Source organism: Rhipicephalus microplus, chromosome 1, assembly GCF_043290135.1.
Source record: "Rhipicephalus microplus isolate Deutch F79 chromosome 1, USDA_Rmic, whole genome shotgun sequence".
Lineage (NCBI taxonomy): Eukaryota > Metazoa > Arthropoda > Arachnida > Ixodida > Ixodidae > Rhipicephalus > Rhipicephalus microplus.
In genome coordinates this window covers 200,236,759-200,252,390 of record NC_134700.1, presented here as the reverse complement: position 1 = coordinate 200,252,390, position 15,632 = coordinate 200,236,759, and the positions used below count along the sequence as shown (strand labels likewise).

The 15,632-nt window shown below is 43.8% G+C and overlaps 1 protein-coding gene across 3 annotated transcripts; it reads left to right on the top strand.

Annotated features, from left to right (window-relative positions):
• The first annotated feature begins 598 nt into the window (after positions 1-598).
• Positions 599-14,333, top strand: LOC119159721 (uncharacterized). Of its 3 annotated transcripts, none has more exons than XM_075890173.1 (3): positions 599-783; positions 5,152-5,229; positions 6,822-6,960. In XM_075890173.1, exons 1-3 carry the CDS (start codon positions 720-722, stop codon positions 6,854-6,856), a joined length of 177 nt encoding a protein of 58 aa, XP_075746288.1. In that variant the 5' UTR covers positions 599-719; the 3' UTR covers positions 6,857-6,960. The 3 variants fall into 3 exon arrangements, with proteins under 3 accessions (XP_075746288.1, XP_037268457.1, XP_037268456.1); XM_037412560.2 differs by lacking the exon at positions 5,152-5,229 and adding an exon at positions 14,183-14,333 and having other exon boundaries at positions 655-783; positions 6,797-7,026; XM_037412559.2 differs by lacking the exon at positions 5,152-5,229 and adding an exon at positions 14,183-14,333 and having other exon boundaries at positions 655-783; positions 6,797-7,086.
• The last annotated feature ends 1,299 nt before the right edge of the window (positions 14,334-15,632 follow it).

Genomic DNA, 15,632 nt, shown 5'->3' with positions numbered 1-15,632 from the left:
TTTGTTGTAACTCGATTCGTGGTCAGTGCATTTCAGTGTAGCAAAAAACTTCGTTTAATAGTAATTTGTTATAAATATAAATTAAGAATTTATTCTTACTTTAAGAAAATGTTGATAAAAAACCGCAGTGCAGAAAAAGTTATATTACTAAAAAGTTTTTACAGCAAAAAAGTAAAAACGCGTATGAAAATGTCTTCAAGTATTTATTTGTTTTATTTTTTACGTCATATAATTGAACTTTGACTAAAATAAAGCACTTGAGTTTAAAACAATACAATGCCACTATTGCTAGATGGCGCTAGCATCGTTAGCAATATGGTCAGCGGCAAAATAGTTTGGTTAAATTTCTTAGTTTTAGGCGTAAGCACGACTGTTCAGATGGCATATAAAAGATTCTAAAAATTTATAACTACTGATCTACAACTTCATTTAAATATTCAGGGTCGTCGACCTGCATTTTTTGTCGTCCCAGCATAAAATATTTTTGTAGATTTTTTTTAAGTCAAAGTGCGAGTGTTGCTTTTATGCTTTCAGTTTCGATTTTCCTGATTTCAACATATTGGCCGTTTCTGGCGCCTTCTTCAATGCGGGACCGGGCCACCAGGCAACTGTGCTTGTTTTTCACCTTGAGCGTCTGATATCCTCTGGCGCACGTTTAAATTGTTTACGTCTTACTTTTCAAGTCGTAATCTCCGTGTACTCGACTCCTTGGGCGAGCCATGGCTCTTTCGATGTCCTCGAAGATTCTGCTAAACAACGGAGCTCATCTACCTGCCATCGGATGTGAGCCTGCTTCATACGTAGCATTTTTCAGCGAGAAAGATACGCGCGATAACGACGGCATGACACCCTGGAAAACTTCCTCATGTCATAACCGATGCCTGGAAGTTTTAATCACTCACTCGATTACGCTGTCGTATTTCTCCATTAAATTTTTATTTGTTTAGAGCAGAGGTTTTACTCCCTTTCCACTTTGTTCTTTTTGTGGGGAAGAGGAAACTGTGGAGCACTTTTTCATCTCTTCTAGAAAGTTTTCAACATTAAAAAAGGTATCACTAGAAATACCATTACGAATCTTCGGCCTAGCTTTGACAACGTCAAATTTACTATCCTTCGGTGCACACACCCTAGGGCACAGCAACGGGAAAGTGTGGGCAACCGTGCAAAATTTCATTGTACAGTCTAAGAGAATTACTTCAATACCAAAACCTCAATTCCGAAAGGTTCCCAGTTTACCCATGTAGGCTATTGAAAAATTTTCTTTGATATTAATCATTTATTGCTCAGTCAGTAGGAAGTAATTCATCAATTTTTTTCTTAAAAATAATTAAGAAACAATATTTCTGTTAATTTTTGTTTCGCCAGTATTTAATTCTATACATTCGTTTTTTGTTTTTTTTTCTTGGTAAGCTACCCGATTCTTGGCCGATCCCCCTGGGTGCGTGTGAGCCACGAGTTTAGGATCTCCATACGTGTCTCTTGAGCTTAGGGGCGAAGCTCCTTAAAGCGGCACCCGTTCGTTCCTCGTCGTAGAAGGTAACATGTCTTACGCTTTGACCAGCAAGGTGGTGCCGGTGGGAGATTTCTCTTGTGCATTGTTGAACAATAAGAAATTCGCAGCGTGCGCGTTAACTAAAAGCCGAATTTTCCTGTCTCTCATTCCCCGTTAGCAGTAGTCATTGGCATGTCCCAGTAGGAAAACGAGCGAGGTTCGTTTAAGCGTTGCATGAACTGTTGCCAGACTTGTAGGGTCAGTGTTGCCAGATTGTTGCCAAATTTGGCAGAGAAATTTTCTCCTGTAGTTGTGGCTTCTCCGTGAAAATTTAGTGTCGTCCGCGGTGCATTTTGCGAGTGCATGAGCGACGCTGGCCGTTTTAATGAACGGAATGAACCGCGCCTTGCAAACGTTGGGACGCATTTTCTAGCTGTGTGCTGCTGTGTCTCAGAGTTAGGGAATCAAGGACGCGTCGTCCGCCGTGCATTTCGCGAGTGCGATGAATTCGCGAGTGTGTTTGCGACGTAATTAACGCAATGAACCGCGCTTTACAGAAGTCAGGGCGCGTTCTCTTGCTGTGTGCGCAGTTGTGCAATTAAGAGATCGCGTCTCAGTATTAGGGACGACGGGGAAAACTGAAGAGTCGCAGGAGGTGATGCGCTGCCCCCCTCCCCCCTTACTTTTTTTTTTCTCAGCTGATCGTGTCGCGTCGACCGCGCGCTACGACGGGGGACGCTACGCTTCCCCTAGCTGTGTCAGCACAAGACATATCGTTCGGACTCGTGTACATGTAACGAATAAACGTCCCAAGGCTGGCTAATCGGAGTACGTCGGATATGCTACAGCTATATACGCCTGGACGGCTGCTTTGTCGACGCAGTTGCAGCGAATTAAGCGTGACTCGCGCGTACCTGTAAATAGGACCCCGCCGACGAGCCGCCGTTGCTTGCAGGGTCGCACCCACAATAAGCACAAACGACCAAAATTCCAAATAATGAATGCATATGCGGGGGGGGGGGGGGGCAGCGCACCACCTGCTGCGACTCTATTCAGTTTTGCCCGTCGTCCCCCTGTTAATTGCACAGCTGCGCACACAGCAAGATAACGCGCCCCGACTTCTGGAACGCTCGTTTTACGTTCATTTTGTTAATTGAAACGGCCAACATAGCTCACGCACTCATAAAATCCACCGAGGACGACACGGAATTCTCACGAAAAAGCCACAACTACAGGGGCAAACTTCTTCGCTATATTTGGTAGCAGTCTGGCAACAACCACCCCAAAGTCTGGCAACTGATTTATGCAACGTTAAACCAACGCCTTTTCTGTTTATTTGTTGGCAAAACAGAACCACAAAACACCTACCAAACAAAACCTTGCCCCGTCGGTGTGTGCTCGTATGGATACGGATGCCGAAAGGCGGGCGCGCAGGGCAGCGGCGGCGCGCGCTCGCAGACAAGATCCTGAAGTTAGAGCCCGAGAGGCAGAAGCGCGCCGGGAAGCTGCGCGACGTCGCCGCCAAGATCCCGCCGTACGAGAACAAGAAGCCGCAGCAGCAAGGCAGCGTCGGCAGGATCCCGCCGTACGTGAAAAAGAAGCTGCAGCGGCACGGCAGCGTCGGCAAGATCCTGCTGTACGAGAACGAGAGGCCACATCAGCATGGCTGCGTCGGCAAGATCCCGCCGTACGCGAACAAAAAGCTGCAGCGGCACGTCAGCGTCGGCGAGATCCTTCCGTACGGGAACGAGAGGCCGAAGCTGCACGTCAACGTCGCAAAGCAGATCTTGCAAACGTTCGTCGATGGGAAGCGGCGAGGAAGCGCGCATATCGCCAGTCAAACCCGGATGTGAGAGAACGCGAGGCAGCGGCGGCGCGCGCTCGCAAACAGAAACCTGAAGTTAGAGCCCGAGAGGCAGAAGCGCGCCGGGAATCTGCATGACGTCGCCGCCAAGATCCTGCTGTTCGTGGTTGCACTTAACTGCCGATGTGGCTACGACCGGTAGGCTTACTCGTCAGCGATGCGCCTATGCAGCTGACGAAGCCAGACGAAGTGGTTACGTCGTTGACAACTCCTGGGTTCACATAGAACCTCGAGTTATGACACTCACTCTCGATCGAAAAAACCGGCGTCTCTTGCAAGAGAAAGCAATTCCCATTAGTGCAAGCTAGTGCAATCACTGTACATTAATTATAAGGTGCCACCTACACGTCCATTGTCTACAAATACAGTAAGACACACCCACAGAAATTAGTTTACGTCGCACTCACTAGGTGCACGAGTATAAATAACCTCTATCTCACGAATGCAAAAGAAGACCACAAGTTATACCACAAGGCGAACAACGAGTACAGAGCCATGGCTAACGAATTCCAACAGCTCGACCAACATTGGCTACCTACAGTCACGCAGCGATACCGTCAAGCCCTGCAAAGCAATGTCGATCACACTGCCGAGTTCACGTTTGCCCTCCTCAACATCCCTTCTCTCAATGCACGCTACCAAGATGTGGAACGGGACCCCATCTTAACCGAAGTCGACATGCTCTGCTTCACCGAGACCTGGAACGCCAAACGCCTCTACATCAAGGGCTATGCACCAGTCGTATCCATCGATGACTCGGTACGACCTGCCGGTGGTGCTGCAGTTTACGTAAAGCAAGCCAAAGAAGCTTGAGATATGGAACTATCACTCTGCACACATAGCGACGATGAAGAAAGTGCTGCAATCGACTTTGGTGGCATCACCGTCTTGATACTGTACCTGGAACTAAATCTTCCCATTGAAGACATCAAACTGTTCATCGACAGAGACATGTGTATATATGACAAGTCGAAACCTTTCATGCTAGTTGGTGACTTCAACGTTGACATTACAGACCCCAACAAACATTGGTTGAGGCATCACATGCCAGAAACGTACGGACTCAAATGCATCTCCCTTGAAAACCCCAACGCAACCACCATCAATGGCACCTGCATTGACATTGTGTTGTAATTGTTGACATTGTTAATGTCTCGTTGCATTGTTTATCCCTATTGGCATGACGGTATATGCCCTCCAAATTTTTTTTATCCAATTTCCTTTTGCACATGTGGTTTGCAACATATTGTACTTCATAAGAGAAATATGCTAGTGCATATCCTAGATTGCAAGCATTGCCAACCAGAAATTTTATGCTGTGTGGTCAGACACCTGCGTCTTACACAATCCTTATTTCTAGCTTCATCTGACGCTTTTTAGTTTTTTAAGCCGGCAATGGCCAAGGCATACAGGTGTGCAATGTGAAACCTTCAAAATGCAGCACACCAGTTTGGTGTTTGCTGGCGCATGTTTGCATTTTGCCCTTGCCTGTCCTTTGCTTAGCCACCAAACATTTATGTAATATAAGTTGGTTGGCCAAAGAATGCATAAGCAATGCACGTTGACTTTAGTGGAATCCAGCAAAACCAACTGGAACGGTAAGGAAGAGACTGGATGGGACAGCTGCTGCTGTTTTTTCCTAAGCCCCATCTTTTCAGTTTGGTTCCCGTCTTTTCAGAATTCATCTTGGTTTCGCTGGATTCTACGAGACATACACTTTGCACTGTGCTGGTTTACATTACATACGCATTTTCAATGTACAAGTTTTCACGAGATGCATTGCTGCCGAATCCAGTTGGGACGTATCGAATCTCAGAAGCCGCCCTCAATTCCCTGATGCCTATTGTGCTGCAGCAGGGATACAGGCTGATTGGTATGTGGCAGTCCTGAAATTATCAACTGCAAGCTTTGCATTTTCTTAGGAACAGACACCAGTATATCTCGGAAAAACTATTTAATCTGGGACAGACAGGTATTAGTATTAAAATATAAATTTGCCCTGACACAATGATGTGCACTATCACTGCAATTTCAGTTTTTTTTTTTTGCACATTTAGGTCTACTTGTGATTACCACAGTGGCTCGGTATAGGTACCAAGCTGCTATTAAGCAGAACTTCGAAGTGGGTTAGTTGGTAGTGCAGCACGAGTAGAACTTAAGCATGACAGAAGACAGATATCTGAGTGCTTGTCTGTATTTCATAAATGACTGTGTATTTAGAATCAAATACATGTCAAGAAACTCCACATGGTCAAAACTAATGCAATGTTTCTTGAGGCATCATGCCTCGTAATGATATTGCGGTGTTCACATGTGTGATCACAGAATTTCACTTGCCAATGTACGTCCTGCTGTCTCTGCCTTTCTCGGACATTTCAGCATTCAGCAGTACTTGTTACAGTAACGCATTTAAAGGCTGATCATGCGGTTGTTTGTATTTTGTGTATTAAGGCTGCTTCCAGAAGGTCTTCCAGTTGGGTTTTATTTAATTTTATATTGATAGTGCTTTCATTAGCAGATGTCTTACATTAGAAAAATGCTACATACAAGAATAATAGGTGTGCTGTGCATGTGATTTAAGTTATCTACCACAATGATTGACCCTATGTTCACGATTGTTTTTTTGTGTGTGTGCACTTGTACATTCTGCATTTCATCTTATCATTGTATTTTTGTTCAAGTTGCACAATGTTTACGCGAGAGTAGGTCTTGAGGATCAATACTTTTTCTTGTGTATCAACTGCTACTATAAATCATAAACTATACTCTCCAGTTCAAACATTTCATATGCATCAATTGTGTAAGTCGACTCGAGTGTAGTCTGAATCTCTAAGATCATGTGCCTAAATTCGAATTTGAGGGTTCAATTAAAATTGAAACAGAAAAGATTTGGTTGTAAGGTCAATTAAATGCTGAAATGAATAACATATCAGACTTGTTGTGGCATTAGTATGAGATTTAGTTTATATTATGGCTCAGTCTGTATCATATATTGTATTTTATTGCGTACCACTTACACCCTTAGCAATGATATGCAGAAAATTTTCTAAGAACTATCCTTGCATACTGTTGCAAAGGTAGCTTTTCTGCATAGCTGTGAAACACCAGCCATAAAAGCTCCTTCGCATGCTATATCTCGAGTTTGCTTTCTTCATCGGCATTGTAGTAAATAAGTTTCCTTTATGAAATGCTCTTGCACATTTAGTTTCCTTTTTTTCGCAATTTTAGAAGAGTCGACCTACATTTGAAGTGACCTACAACCATGTAAATACATTATGTCTGAATCGGAGAGTGTGGTTTATGATTTGTAGCAGTAGTTGAAGAATAAAAAATAGTTTCAATCCTCCAAAAGCTGGTCTTACGTTTTTTTTCTTTCCGGCAGGCCGTATTACTGCAATGCATTGTTCGTGGTAACTTATAATAATGACTGACCACTACAGGAATGTGAATGCCGCACTCGCACAGCTTTGCCTGGAGAGGGGCTTCACTATCCTGGATAGTCTTGTGGACAGCTGGCCTGGATTCCTGAGCAGGGATGGTGTCCACCCCAGCCGGCTTGGCAACAAGGTGCTGGCAGACTTTCTGCACCGGCAGGCCTGTGCCTTGTCCACCCATCTAGAGAGGAGACACATCCAACAGTCCTACAAGGAGTCCAAGGCATCTGCATGGAGTGGGTGGGCTCGGCAGGAGCACTTTGCCATCAACTTGGAAGTCGATTTTCCAGCACTTGGTATGCATGCAGTTCAATATTCTCCAGCAGTAGGTGAACCTTCCGCTGCACCAGCTCCTGTCTGGAAAACCAGCAGTGCTCTCATGCAGAGACACGACACTGACCAACTGGCCAGTACCATTCATGGTATTGGCTTTACGCTCGTTGGCGGTGTCCGCGTTCCCTGCAAGGGAAGCAAGGCTTGGTGGACTTGGGACAGCCTGCCTTCCCCCATTTTCCATGGCACAAGTGTACCATGCAAGGGAAACACTGGGGAAAGGCCTGTTCAGCCAATGATCCCTAGTCGAGGTGAAAGCACCACTTGTGACAGGAAAATAAGGAGAACCTCACAGGAGCATGAGAGTGCTCTTGTGCGCTCTTCTGTGGGGGAAGAGGAGGCCAGTGCTGGAAAAGCAGCTGTACCACAGGCTGTCGGCCAGTGTGGCGACAGTGAGTGGAAACTGGTGCAGTCAAAGAAGAGCCGGCGGAAGGCTGCGGCACTGCACAAGCAAGAACAGAGCTCTAAACTGTGTGCAGACAGTGAAGGCAAAGTTCTTGCTGTAACAGCTGTCAAGTCCATCAGGTCCACTTCACCTATGACAGCAGTTGTGAGCCAGAAACAAATTCAGTCTGCTTCTTCTGCTGTCTGTGGTAGAAAGCCTGAAGGACGAGCCAGTGTCTCGCACAACGTCATTCGTGATAGTTTTAAAAAGGTGCAGCGCGTTCCTAGCAAGCAGTTGAAAGACTGCTCAGTTAGTTCCGCAACTCACTGTGAATCTGCCACGAATGACGCTGTGAACGAGGTTTCTGTCTGCAAAAGCCATCTACCAGCACTGACTCGGGATTTCATGCGAATTGAGCGCGATCCTGGCACAGAGGCTGGTGACCCTATGGAAGCTGGGTGCACTGCAGCTGTGCAGTACAAGTATTGTGAGGCTGCTTTGACATTCAGAAGCAGGCCTGCCAGCCCTGGTGCCCAGGCTATTTGTGTAAACACTGGTGCCAACCCAACTGTCCTCAATAACCCAGTAAGTACACTATATGGTGGTGGTAGCAAAGTTTATTTAAATGCACATGTGTGAGATTTTAGAAAAGTATCCAGAGATTCTATTTATTGATGGAACGTATAAAGTGAATATTGAGGGTTATATTCTTTACTCTATATTAGTTCAAGATGGTCGTGGGAGATCTGTGTGTTATGCCTTCTTACGAAATGAGACGACTGAAATTGTTGAGCCCATGTTCACAAAGTTTGTAGATTTCAACCCATTTGTTGTGTCTGCTTGCAAAGTACCGTATTTACTCGCATATTCCTCACACTTTTGTTGCCGGAAAACCGATGAAAAGTTCGGGGGTTCGAGAATTACGCGGGGAAAACTTTCTAAAAAAACGTACAAAGCGGAAAAAAAACGAAGTGGCCGCAAATCGGGATTCTCACACCAACATCTAACAGCAAGCTTTAAGAAGTACTAGGTAAAACTTACCTCAACAATAAAAGCAGAAGTTCAACACAAGACAAGATTACATTGAGACACAAAAAGTGGAAGCAAATAGTCGAGAATTAGAATACCATATGCAAAGCTTGCGGACGTTGCGGGCGTAGCGGTAGCGTTCGTCGCTCAACAGGAGCCCTCAAAAGGTAAGCGTGGGACGTCAGTATTGGGCTGATGGCTATTTAACAGAATTTTCCGCAGTTTCCTTCGTAAGAAATGAAGTTTACCATCAATCCCAAGGGCCTACCAGTGGCCCTGTTGCCGTTCTTTAGTGCATTATCTATTACTTGCAACTTGAAAGCAGCCGTACAGCTTCAGTATCGCCTCATAACTTGACAAGGGTACCGACGCAACATACAAAACACGCCGCAACGCGCACTGGCCACTTCGGCTTCGCTTGAGTTGGATTGAATCTCTGTGCAATAGTACGCTTGATGCTTAAGAGGTGGCGCCAGATGAATTGCGCTATCACCATCAGTAGCTAGAAAGAGCAGACGACATTATTGCAGCAGTTTTTGGGGGTGCTATAATCACTCGAGGAAAAAAAGAAATCGTATTTTTGTTCGGCGATGTGGGGGGTGCGAGAATTGTGCGAGTGCGAGGATTACGCGAGTAAATACGGTAGTGATGATTGATAAAGATCTCAATGAACTGCGCATTTTAACCAGTATTCTTCCTAATTCTAACATACTTTTGTGTACGTGGCATGTGTTGCATTGTTTCCAGCAAAAGGTTAATGAAAAAGCTAGACAGCAACGTGATCAGTTGCTTCCTCTCTTAAAAAGCTTAGTTTATTCCCCCACTGAGCAAGACTACTTTGATGAGCTTGCTAACCTCCAAGCTATGACTTGCACAGATTTCATTTCTTACTATATGCATAACTGGCACTTGTGTAAGGAAATGTGGGTACATGCATATCGGCAAGCCCTTCCTACATTTAGTAATAATACTAATAATCGCATTGAGTGCCACAATCAAAAGATTAAAAATTATCTCTCTTCAAGCATGCATTTGGTTCGAGCAATAGAATCATCAGTAGGTTACATTGATAATGATTCTTTATCTCTACAGTTCTCTAAGCTTAAAAAAATGAAGCTCAACCTAAACATAAATGATTTCAATGACCCATTTCAGCTAGAATTGTCCCGTAATTGCACTTCTGAGGCTACAAGTAAAGTACTAGAGCAGTATGAGAAGTTTAAAAATGTAAGTTATCAAGTCACTTCCACTCCTAATTCTTATGTTGTAGTTTCACCAAGATCACAGTACAGTGTTTCATTGTGCGTGACTTCTTGCACATGTGCTTTTTATAACCAGTACACTCTGCCTTGTGCACATATTTTAGCAGTGCGTGACTTTACTAAGCAAGATCTTTTTGACAAGGCTTGCATACCAGACAGGTGGTGCAAGGATCATTTCCTGAGTGACAGCTGCGCAACCACTAGTGCCACACCAGTGGTAACAAGCAGCATTCAGTCACCACCCTGTGTGAAGCTTGACACTGCACAAGAGAAGTATACTTATGCTTATAGGAGTCTGCGAAATGTGAAAAACCGTGGCTAACGTATTATCTAATTGTGGTGAGAAGGAGTTAATGGAAAAACTTTCGTCCTGCGAGGCTTTCTTCAGAAATTTAACCACATTTCCTCGTAACCAAACTTCAGCAGCCATAAAGGCTGCACCAGCTCAGTTAGCACAAACTACTGCCACAAGTTATCTTGGGCATTCTAACAGTACAAAACTTGTGGTACCTTTGGTTAAAGCAAGAAGGGGGCAGCCAAAAAAAGTGAGAGCTGTCAAGCGTAAATTTTTTTCAAATCAAGTAAAAAAGGTAGGCCTTGCAACGGTTAAAGTAGACATTCTAAATGTCTACAAACGGTATTCTCTTTCAAATGCAGATTTAAATGTTCTGGTACAGGGCACCTCCATATCAGATAGCATAATCAATGTCGCACAGTATTTAATTCAGAAAAAATATCCTACTTGTGTCGGCTTTCAAGATGTCTTACTGGGACGATGTTTACAATTCACTCAAATCAAAGGCCCTTTCGTTCAAATCTAGCATGTTCAGAACCCCAATCATTGGCTTACAGTAACAAATGTTGGTGCGGGCAAAAACACAGTCTCCATATATGATTCAATTGATCAAGATACCTCTTCTGATGCTGTTAGGCAAATCTGTCATATTCTAAAATTACAATTGCCAACATTAACCATTCAAACAATGAAGGCACAAAACCAGTGCAACACACTTGACTGTGGCTTGTTTGCAATTGCTAACATGTATTATATAGCGTCAGACAGAAAACCAGAAACTTTGAACCCTAACCAAGTTATGCTACGCAAACATTTGCAGCAATGCATACAGAATGGTATGATCGAAGACTTTCCCCTCATAAACTCCATGGCTGCTCGCGTGCAGCCAAGAGATAGTATTTACAAGTTACATTGTGTCTGCCGGCAACCACAATATAGTGGGGTAGTATTGGACATTACTTGTGCAGGTTGCTCAAGAGGATTTCATGGAGCTTGTCTCGGCTCTTTAGCAGCTAACTTGGACAAAAAAGTATTCGTGTGTTCTTAGTCATGTTTGCTGGTTGCCAAGGAAAAGATACATTCTCCTAATTAATAATAGCATTCCATTTTGGTGTAGACATATGGCAAAATTTCTAACCATTCTTCATGTTTCTTCCTCTAATTTTTGCTTTTCTTTAAAGGGCCACTCACCGGGTTTGGCGATTTTGAGCTGACAAGTGCAATGCGTACATCGGGAGTTTATGGTCACGTCTGCCAAACATTGCAACTCTATGCGACGCGAAAATGGGTCAAATTTCACGACGAACGCTTCTCCCCCTTTTTTTGAGGTCGCGCCCCCAGAAAAGGAGGGTATGATGTGCACGTATGAATCGCCCTACATACACAGCAGTGCAGTGACGTTGGTCCTCTATGTAGACGACTGTGCTCTGACGCTGCCAACAGTGGCACGTGACATGGCGGAAATTATTTAACGTGACATGCGTAGTTAATGTAATTTGTTGCTTGAGGAGATTAATAAAACTTGGGATACATATTGAGACGCAATAGGAGAATGTGTTTGTCTTTTTCATTTTTTTCCCCGTGAATTGCAACGAGACGCCGAGCTAATGTGCTGGCGTTTCGCATGCGTTCGTGTCTCCGCGGTTACTGCATCAAGCAGACGCCTGTCCTGGAAAAGAAATTAATGGTCCTGCGCATTCGAGCACTCATTATGCTCATCTTTTGAACCGCACCAAAGCCAGCGTATCCAAACAATGTCGCAAAAACAGGCAGTAGACACAAAACAATGCTCGTCAACAAAACAACAACGCTCGCGCGCTCGAGGGTTGGGCTTGTTTGAGCACGTCATGTGCACGTGATCTCTTGGTTGGATGCTGGAGAGGGTAGGAAAGAGATTTGGCTTGTGAAGGCTACACGGGGGAGTGGCAAGGGTTTTGAGCTTGCCTCCTTTCATCCTTGTTTCTGGCTGTTAAATAAAGAAGAAACTGTGTTCTCAGCTCCTAATGAACCAATTGAAAAACTTTTTGTGGTATAATGCTCTCCGTTATATACACAACAACTTCCACAGTTCGTTATGGGACCTGGTGAGTGGCCCTTTAACGACTGACTTCAGAGATCGAAAGTATGAAGTTAGGCATGTTGGTAATGCATAACTGATCACATAGCACAAAAATTTGACCCAGGACAAGAGAAGGAACAAACACGAGTGCTCACTTCCAAGAAGATTTACCTTGAAGAGCAAACACATATATACTCCTGAAATGTGAAAATCAGGCAAATCATTCAAGACGCCCACAACTGCCATGCGCAAATATCTTACATTTTCAAGAAAGACAATTTGTTTTGACAAAGCCCGAGACAGAGTGCTGATGCAGTTCAGCTCTAGTCTACAAATCCTCTTTGCCTCGATAATTTTTCTTGTCATTTTATTTGTTTTTTCTTCCAGCAATAATGATGTTGTGCAAAATTATTTTGCAGCCACAAGTGCTGCAATGAACACGCTTGTAACCTCAAGAATGGTCGCAATCGTTTCTTGGCCTTGCACTGCAGCAGGTGTGGCTCCAAACCACTTTTGTGTGACACCATTATCATTGGGAAAAAAAAAACTACAAGAGAAATTGTCGTGGCGAAAAAGATTTGTAGACTAGAGCTGAACTGCATCAGTACTTTCTCTCTCTCTAGGGATTTGTCAAAACGAATTGTCTTTCCTGAGGATGTAAGGTTTTCGTGCATGGCAGTTATGGGCTTTTTGAATGATTTGTCTGTTTTTTGCATTTTAAGAGTATATATGTTTGCTCTTCAAGATAAATCTTGTTGGAGGTGAGCACTCGTCTTTGTTCCTTCTCTTGTTCTGGGTCAAATTTTCACGTTATGTGATGAGTTAACTTTCTGCATGCACCACCTTATTTTTCTCCCTTGTTGTAAGCTAGTGGTGGAACGTTAACTAGAAGTACATAAAAACATTGCCAAATGTATGTTACCCCGACGAGCCAAATTCCTTTGTTGAGGCATTCCTTTCTGTGGCATTCCTTCTTTATTGACTTCTCATCACGTCAAACCTCAAACCTGTCTCTTTCATAAAAGTTCTAGAACTAGTTCTTGCTTTGTTTTGTTTTTTTGCCAAAAGTAGAAAAACTTCCCTTCGTTGAGCAAATTTTCCTGAACTAAAATATATTCATATCTAATGCACGGAATGAAAAATAAAAAAAAACAAGAAAATTTATAGGCTGATCGCTAAATGTCAACTGAATAAGAATTTCGGAAATAATACCATGAATGGCACACAACAAACACTCATGCATGCAGCCTTTTACCATGTGCAGCTGTAAACTGCAAAAAAAAAGTATCGGATATTGTATATGATTTGCTTTTTTTTCTTTTCAGCAACAGTAACTTGCCCTTTAGGAGAAAAATATGAATATCAAATTTTCAAAAAGTCATTTTTGAAAACCTGTCAATATATCAAAATGGTTTAGTTGATTCATGATTATGCAAGCAGTTCTTGCATGCCTGTGGCACTGGGATTGTTAATGTAGGCAGGCTGAGTTTGTAATGTTCTAAAGCCTCAGCATTTTGGTGTTATATTACATTCAAGTATTTTATGAATTCAACTATGAAATTTGCTCACAATGAGTTTGCTACAAATTAAGCAACCAAAGTCTGTGTATATATTGCCCACATTAACGTCACACTGCCACAAGTCTCTAGGCGGAGCCTGACCGCTACAGAGCGCATTCTCGGGTGGCAGATAGAGAAAAGTCTTGAAATGAAGTGATGCTAAGCAGCTTCTATTAATAAACAAGACTGGCACTTGTGCCCGCGGACCAACAGGCAGAAAATAGATATGACAACAGGAGTCTTTTCACTGCTGTGGTGGATAGAGAAAAGTCTTGCAATGAAGTGATGCTAAGCAGCTTCTATTAATAAACAAGACTGGCACTTGTGCCCGCGGACCAACAGGCAGAAAATAGATATGACAACAGGAGTCTTTTCACTGCTGTGGTGGGCAAGTTGAAAGTTTCAGGTGCCATTTTTTAAACTCTGATTTATCTGTTGTTTTTTTCGTCTGCTTTCTTCATATTGTACAGGTCCAGTACATTGTGGACTCACCCTGTTGTCAAGTCGTCAGGAAGTTGGATGATGCTGTCTTCTTCCAGCTAAATTATGCAACTACTAAGAAGGGGATCAGAATTCTATTTTGTAGCAGTTATTTTACAAATAAATGTTAGTACAATTTTTCTTGGTTGTAGCAGTGTCATTGTGTATTCACGGACCATAACATTACATAAGACAGAAAGTCAAGTGCACAGCAAAAAAAGTGCTGCTATGAGCACCTGTTATCAATATCAGCTGGTCATTCTAAATTTTGGTCTTTTATTTATCGCACATCAAGTAGCCGCGATTGCTTGGTTTACAGGCCGAGATAAAATTTAGCTCCCTGTCTTGCACGGCAAAGGTTGCTGGCAGTGAAACAACGTTGTCAGCATTTTGATAGATACTTTGAAAATGAACGTGAAAACGACGGAAGCACAAGACAAAGGCGAAGTACTGAGTCTTTTTCATCTCCTGTCTTTGTCGTGTTCATGGCTGTTTTCCAAGAATGCATAGTTTCCTACTCGACCTTACTGATATATTGTGAAAACTTTATGAAAACATGAATCCCCGAAGATAAGTATAAAACTTTCACATAGAATGCATCACTTCTAGCGTCAACAGTTGAGCTATTACAAAACTTTGATAAGTCGCAATACACGTAAAAGCAAGTATGGTCAAGCTTCACTGCCTTGTGAAAGCACTGCGGTAAAGCCAGCGTGAGCAGAAGAGCATTACATGATACGGAATGAACGTATGCACAGGCCACTTGTGCATCAAACAAATATAAGCATTTGCGACTGCTCAGGCCAAATATGCATCTTGGCATCTTCCTGGGTCAGACGCTGCTGGGACGCCCCATCTCCCTCATTCAGGCGTCGCTTTACTGGCATAGTTTCGACTGTATCCATGTCCGAAGTAGCGTCGAACCCGATGACTGGTTCAGCCTTGTGCTGGTTTTCCATTTGAGTCGAACGCCGTTGCGTTGGAGTGCCCATAACTGTATTTTCATCTGTGTCTTGCTTAGGTGTCTCTGTGTCTCTCTCGCTGGTCGCCACTGCATGACACGCCTCCACTCCTGCCTTCGACGCCGCGGCCCTCTCTGCTTCCTCTTCATCCATGAGCAATTCACTGTGGTCGGCATTTGTTGCTCTACTTGCTGCACTGGCATAGGAACGAGTACAGTCCACCTGCTCATGCCCAAAAGCGCGACAACCAGCGCACCTGGGCACCCTGCAGTCACGACGAATGTGTCCCGTGTTCCGGCAACGCAGGCACAGCGGCGCTCTTCCTGGCACGACCACCAGTGCCATGCCGCTCTTGAGACGCGTCTGGTGGGGTATACGATCCGCAGTAACGCCTCCTTTAAGTAACAGCCGAACGAATCTTGTGGTTGACTCAACTCCTTCGAAGTCTTCGTCTCTCCACTTGTCGCTGATAACTTCT

Coding starts and splice junctions, on each gene's coding strand:
- LOC119159721 (XM_037412559.2), top strand. Junction 7,087..14,182: donor AGTCGATTTTCCAGCACTTG/GTATGCATGCAG, acceptor CATATTGTACAG/GTCCAGTACATTGTGGACTC.